Below are 7,325 nucleotides of genomic sequence, written 5' to 3'. Positions count from 1 at the left end.
TTCGTTTACTTCCGCAACACAAGGACATCTCTATGTTCCCATAGCATAAACGACGCATATGACCTCAGCTGAGGATAAAGAAGTAGACGGTGCGCTATGAACTCAGCTGAGGACATTGGCAGCCATGATAGATTAGTACTGGCTGTGGGGAGTAGTGCAAAACAGCAGAAATGAGAAGGAGGAAAGAAACACACTCACACACCAAGGTGTACACATTCACCACAGAGAAGACAGACCAGTTCCAGTGGCTGGTGTTTATCTTCTGCAACTCCTGCACACACACGGACAGATGGTAACAGCGGCCATTGGCAGAGCTCCTTATTCCCTACCTTACAAACAATTCATCTCCTGCAGCGTGCGTGCGTGTGTGTGTGTGTGTGTGTGTGTGTGTGTGTGTGTGTGTGTGTGTGTGTGTGTGTGTGTGTGTGTGTGTGTGTGTGTGTGTGTGTGTGTGTGTGTGTGTGTGTGTGTGTGTGTGTGTGTGTGTGTGTGTGTGTGTGTGTGTGTGTGTGTGTGTGTGTGTGTGTGTGTGTGTGTGTATAGTCTGACCTGATCCAGTTGCATTCTAACCTTATTGAGAAACAAAGAGGTGACAACAAAAACATGTATAGCGTTCAATCACTGTTGGTGAAAGTTTTAAAGTTGCAGTCGTCTCTAAAACACACACTCACCTGTTCTCCTGTCCACATCCGGTGTCTGGCTCGTCACTTTCTTTACATCTTCAGCTAATCCAGCAAAATATGTGCCTTTTTATAAAGAGAAATATAACCATTGTGCACAGAAAACATGGAAACTATGTAACTACTACATAAATCACTATGAAATGCAAAGTATTTCCAAACAACTACAATTTTTATTTTTATATATTTGCACAAGTGTTCCCCACATATATAGTATTATAGACACGAGCTGTTACCCACATGAACACAATTAAAGTTACATCTTGTGTGCTATTGTCTCATATCTCTGTGTCCTTATTTAACTAGCAAGTGTGTGTGTGTGTGTGTGTGTGTGTGTGTGTGTGTGTGTGTGTGTGTGTGTGTGTGTGTGTGTGTGTGTGTGTGTGTGTGTGTGTGTGTGTGTGTGTGTGTGTGTGTGTGTGTGTGTGTGTGTGTGTGCGTGCGTGCGTGCGTGTGTGCGTGTGTGTGTGTGTCTCAGGGGAGTGAGAGGACACTCTGCTCGTCTCTCTGTGCAGCCGCCTCCTCGTCCTTTTGTTCCTCGCTGGCTCTGTCTCTGCAAAACCAAACCCACCAATCAGAGGCAGAACACCACACATCACATCACTCAGACACCTGATTAAAGATGGCAGACATCGTAGATTTCACTCTGGAAACATGTGGGACGTATTCACACCCGCTGGAAGGGTCATTTAAATAATGTCTGCCTTGGTCATCGCTTGTAAATAATGATCATTTTGAAACACTTTACTGCACGAGGTACAATTAACTGCACCAATGGAGCCTGCGTACTTTTTTAATGAGACACTTAGGAGGTGCCTCTCCCAGTTTGCAGCTGACTATGACAAGGCAAATTAACTTAACTAAGATTTTATAGACAGCAGACATAACAACGCCATCCACAACGCCCATCTGATCTAATGCTGGTGTCAGAGGCCTCGGTTTCATTAAATCACTTGTTTTTAATGTCATCATGCTTCAAATTATTTTGTACAAACACAAGTTTTCTCAGCTAAATTGAATGTGTGAGAGTTATGGTGTTCAATCATTGGTTTGATATTGACTGACGTCGTTGACAACTGAACTGCTTTTATGTAAGGCATTGTTTTTGTGCAAAATGTACATATGTAAGCATTTCCATAAGAAAACTACGAATATGTCCATTCTCCAAATATGAATGTAATACTGCTGTGCAAGTACGCACTGACTGAAGGTTAGATCAAAGACAGCCAATAGACCGAGGCTACACGAAAGCACACCCAGACAGCTGGAGGCAGCGGAGGCAGATGATGAATAGATGTCTGGATATGAGGTAAACACAGGTTGGGTTATAGTAGACGCGAACATCTATGGATGCACTCACAATGTGAAGCAGCATGTACTTCTGTGCAGAGTACTTCAGACAGCTCTTATTACCTTAATAGACATTCAAATAAATGAATATTTTATAAGTTTTCTATAGCAATGAATTCTAAACCCACTCAACAAAACACAGTTCTTGAAAATGATGATGGGCAGCAGAGACTAAAACGGTATTATCATGCAACGACTCTGCGATGCAACTGTCTGTGAGTACCTGGTGGCTGAGAGGAAGCTTACATTGAGCAGTCCTGTCAGGAGGGTGCAGTACAAATATTTTAAAAGGTGCAGTTTTTAAGTGAAAGGAGTCATATTCTGCAAATGTTCAGGTTCATATCTGTATTTTGTGTCTCTACTGTGACATGTCTCCGTGCTTTTATGTTCAAAAAGCTCTTCATTTTTCTCATACTGCCTGTACTGCAGCACCTCTTTTCACCCTCTGTCTGAAACCAGAGCCCAGTCTGCTCTGATTGGTTAGCTGACCGGCTTTGTTGTGATCGGTCAACCACTTAGAGATTTCGCGCCCCTTTTCATGTTCAATGTGTTGGATTGCTAGCCAATAGAAGCGCAAGTGTTATTTAGTGATGTCACTATGTTCAGGAAGCAGTCCATTGGAGGTGTTTCAGGCATGGGGGGAGTGTGTGGGGGATTTTCATGCAAAAAAACCTATATAACACACCACAGCAGGGGTGTCAAACTCAAGGCCCGGGGGCCAAATCCGGCCCGTGACTATTTCATGTGGCCCCACAAGAGCTTGCAAAGAATATAATATGTTTATTATAAGGTTACATGTCGATTTACAGAAGCACATAAACTACATGTCCCACAATGCATCTCAAATTTGACATTTTTTTCTCAGAATTTGACTTTTTCTCAGAATTAGTTTTTTCAAAATGTAACTTTTTTTCCAGAATGTGGCTTTTCTTTTTAAATCATTTTTGCGACATTCTCACCGAAGAGACTTGCAATTATTTGCAGTACACTTGCTTTCAGACGTAATTATGAAGTTATTACCCGATCCGATAATAATCCAATGCAGAGGCAATAATGTAATATAATCCATCATTTTATATATATTAAGTATTTATATAGTCTTAAAGTTACAACCTGCCCTTTGAGTACCACCATAATTCCAATGTGGCCCGCGATGTGAAGGATCTCAGTACTTCTTCCACCTCTTCCACCACAACATAACCTAACTCTCAAAAAGAAAGTTAATGGTCTTTATTTTAGTCCCACATTTTATATTGGTGTCCCCAGAAACAAATTCGTTTTTTTTAAATCTACATTTATTTGCGGATCATTGCTCGGGTCATGTTGGAATAGCAATATCAAGATTAAGCAAAAACTATTGAATTCCCAGATTGCCAGCGTTACTTTTTGCTTGTTAAACAGCCAAATCTGAAACGAAATTAGAGCAGTGCCGCTGGGTTTTACAAAAATAGAGCCCTAAATGGTTTTGTAAGCGAACCTGCGAAAGTTAACACACCACCCTCTAGAACTTTAAAGTAGTGCCTGCTGTGTAAAATCTCCATAACAATTTGATAACCTTTTTACTCTGTGAGGATCTGAGAGTAGCTTTAAGACTTCCTGTTTCTCTGCTCGTGTCTTTTCACAGTGATCGGCATGTAATCCGTTGCTTTCTCTCCCTCCTGCACTCCCCAACACTCCTCAACCATTTCAATGGTCACGATGGGGGGTAATCCCTCTTTTTTTGTGCGCCATCAATCCCTCTCTCTCTCGGATATGTGGAGTCTGTAATGGATCGTTAGCCAGCTGAACAACTTCAGCTCTGACAGCATGTTGGGTATCGGGTCTTAATATGCGGCTTAATGCGTGAGTGTGTGTGTGTGTGTGTGTGTGTGTGTGTGTGTGTGTGTGTGTGTGTGTGTGTGTGTGTGTGTGTGTGTGTGTGTGTGTGTGAGATTTTCAATGTTTTTTTCTTGTATTTCTGAATCTGAGTGTGTGTGTGTGTGTGTGTGTGTGTGTGTGTGTGTGTGTGTGTGTGTGTGTGTGTGTGTGTGTGTGTGTGTATGTGTGTGTGTGTGTGTGTGTGTGTGTGTGTGTGTGTGTGTGTGTGTGTGTGTGTGTGTGTGTGTGTGTGTGTGTGTTTTTGTATGTGCAGTGGGCATAATCTGCGCTCAAGGCCTTGTGCTGAGCATAGCAGTGTGAATATCACATTGAGACGTGTAATAACCGGATTAACACACACTACACAGAGGGCTCCCAAAACAGATCTTTACATCCAACACAGACACACACACACACACACACACACACACACACACACACACACACACACACACACACACACACACACACACACACACACACACACACACACACACACACACACACACACACACACGCACACGCACACGCACACGCACACACAGAGAGACTAGTCGCTGTTCAGGTATCTCTTTGAATTTCTTCCTCCTTATCATACAGTCTTTGGTTAATGTAATATTCCATTAATCAAACAGGGTTCCTGCAGATCTTTTGAAATTAAACAATTAAGAGATATTTTTCCAATATAGCATAATAGGTCCATTTTTCCTTAAAGGTGGGGTAGGTAAGTTTCAGAAACCGGCTCGAGATACACTTTTTGTTATATTCCATGGAATGCTCTTAACATCCCGATAGCAATGAATATCTGAAGTGCTTTGACAAAAAATCCATTAAAAAATGTCATCTGTGTAAGCCGTGGTACTGTAAAAAGTACAACCAATCCGTTTAGCCGGCACGGATTGGATTGCCGCCCTGTCTGTCAGCCTTCCATCTCCTGCACGCACAAATGTATCGCGTGCCCTCATTGGGCGTGCCGTCATTGGGCGTGCATGTGTGTTGGAGGAGGTGCTCTGTAAGGAAGTCTGAAGGAAGGGGCGGATTCTTTTCGGCTGTGTACTTTCAAATTTTAGTGCACTCGAGCCGGTTTCTAAAACTTACCTACCCCACCTTTAAGCTGTATATATATAGATATGTAATATTTGCCTCTATAATGTAGTGCAGTAGAATTACAAAGTAGCATACAATGGAAATACTCAAGTAAAGTATGTCAAAACGGTACTTAAATGTGGTACTTGACTAAATACTTCTCACCACTGGGCTCTGTTAGTGTGTGCATGTTACTCACTGCGTGAAACGATGATTTCCATGCTGATTTGGACTATCTCTGTGTCTCGTACCAAACACCACAGCCTGCTGCTCTGCTCCTGAAGCTGAAGGAAGGTTTACATGTTAACGCCTTACTTTTATACAGAGTCATTTCATAATCAAAGGTGTGCATACATGACTTGTGAATGCATGGTGTGTCTGTACCATGTGCCATGAGCCTGAGTTCCTGCTCCAGATCGTGGAGTGTGTGTGCAGTGGTGTCAGCGTCCAGGTCGGGGTCCTCGCAGCCCATCTGGTCCACACTACAGATGTCCATGATCTCTTGGGCTGCCTGGGATAACGGACGCAACGCTGGACCTATTCCTGAGCCCGATGCAGGACGAGACAAGCCGGCAGGGAGAGGGCGACGGGGGGAGACGAGTGCAGAGAGAGGGCTTGAGCGTGGAGACTGCATTGGTGTGGACTTGCCAGACAGTGAAAACCCTGAACAAGAAAGAAAGAAAGCATGCATGTATTATCTTATTTAACTACACACACAACATATATTGCATGTGTGGTCGTCCTGGGAGAGGAATCCAGCTCTATTGCTTTCCAAAAAGTTCCTTCCTCCTTTTTGTCCCATACATTTGAAGGTTTTTCCTGCAAGGGTCTGAGCATGCTGCACACAGGGCTTTAAGGGTTACTTTAAACATGTATTCCCTTACAATTACTAGTTACAGTAACCTCATCTTAGTATCACAATATACAAAAAGTTAAAAACACAATTTTAAAAAGTGTCCCAGTATCTGATTTTATGTAACTGTCAGGGAAAACAGTTACCTTGTTCCTTTGGTATCCTGATTCATAATGCCCTTAGATGTATTCCATTACTCCCCAAGCCTGGCTGCACACACTGAGAAACTCCCTTAGAGGAATGTGCACATGTTTGATATTGGGCTGTAATTGATTGTTGTATCAATGCTCAGTAAGATAGATGGCAGCAAGGTTTCTGAGGACACACAGAGGTACAGAGTTCCGGAAAGAGATGGGAGGAAGACAGGAGAAAGTAAGAGCAAGGAGAGGAGCGGCTCGGGTGAGAAGGGGGTGAGAGACGGAGACTCTCACAGCAGTCAGTGGAATGAGTGGTGTCTCATCCCACTCCACTGCGAGCCACATCAAATTGAATCAGATTGAACATCCATCTCCACCTGCTCACTGTAAATTACATCGAGGCCCCCATTGAGAAGCTATGATGGTGTGTGTGTGTGTGTGTGTGTGTGTGTGTGTGTGTGTGTATCAGTGTGTGTGTGTGTGTGTGTGTGTGTGTGTGTGTGTGTGTGTGTGTGTGTGTGTGTGTGTGTGTGTGTGTGTGTGTGTGTGTGTGTGTGTGTGTGTGTGTGTGTGTGTGTGTGTGTGTGTGTGTGTGTGTGTGTGTGTGTGTGTGTGTGGCACACTGATTCCTCATGCTGTGTGCTGTCTCACCAGCTTCAGCTCCAGTGTTAAGTCTTTTATTCTTTCAATCTTCCATTGTCTCCTTAGCTCCGCCCCCTCCCTCCCTCTCCCAGTGCCTGGCTCAGTCTTCAGAAGGCACAGAACCTCCACTTAGGGCTTCACGAGCGGCGGCGCTGTCAAACCAAGCAGCATGGGAGCCGTGATGCATGCAGGACAGCGCTGCTAACACGTGTGCACTCACACATACCTGTGGACTCAATGTACATCCATCTCAAAGGAGATGGCTCTCGATGGTGGGTTCTGATAAACGCTTGGCCTGATTTAATATGTTATCAGGGTAAAGTGAGAGTGAGATTTAAATCTCTCTGTATTAACGCCTTTCAATCGTACATTGTGCTGGAGCGCTAGCCAATAGAAATGCGAGTGTTACATTGTGACATAGCCTCTTAACATTTGAATGTATATGTCTACAGCCTGAATCTGCTTTGTGGTTTTCACTTTCTTTGGTTCATTTGTTCTTCTTTTTAATTCGGTAGGTGAACGTATCTGTTCATAAAACTGTGTGTGAGTTTAACTGTGTGTATGAAACTAAACCGGAGCATTTTCTGTCAGCTCAGATTTAATTTCTGCTTCTTTAAACTGTAGTGTGTGCTCATGTGTTTCATTGTTGGTGTATAGCTACTGCCTGAATATGATTCATGAAAGGCAGGTTTTCCTTTAAATAAAATCTCACACATGTGT

At 43.3% G+C, this 7,325-nt stretch overlaps 1 protein-coding gene across 1 annotated transcript in view; it reads right to left on the bottom strand.

Annotated features, from left to right (window-relative positions):
* Window positions 1-1,082: 1,082 nt before the first annotated feature.
* The window catches only part of LOC117457108 (zinc finger B-box domain-containing protein 1-like), a 55,840-nt gene continuing 49,597 nt past the window's right edge, over window positions 1,083-7,325 (bottom strand). Inside the window, exons 14-16 of the mRNA XM_034096985.2 lie at window positions 5,358-5,636; window positions 5,173-5,257; window positions 1,083-1,233 (exon numbers count right to left, since the gene is read on the bottom strand). Of these exons, the coding sequence (XP_033952876.1) occupies window positions 1,155-1,233; window positions 5,173-5,257; window positions 5,358-5,636 (443 nt within the window). The 3' untranslated portion in view covers window positions 1,083-1,154. The remainder of the gene's footprint in view (window positions 1,234-5,172; window positions 5,258-5,357; window positions 5,637-7,325) is intronic.

This window comes from Pseudochaenichthys georgianus, chromosome 13 (assembly GCF_902827115.2).
Source record: "Pseudochaenichthys georgianus chromosome 13, fPseGeo1.2, whole genome shotgun sequence".
In the NCBI taxonomy this organism is placed as follows: Eukaryota; Metazoa; Chordata; class Actinopteri; order Perciformes; family Channichthyidae; genus Pseudochaenichthys; species Pseudochaenichthys georgianus.
This window is presented reverse-complemented; position numbering and strand designations above follow the sequence as displayed.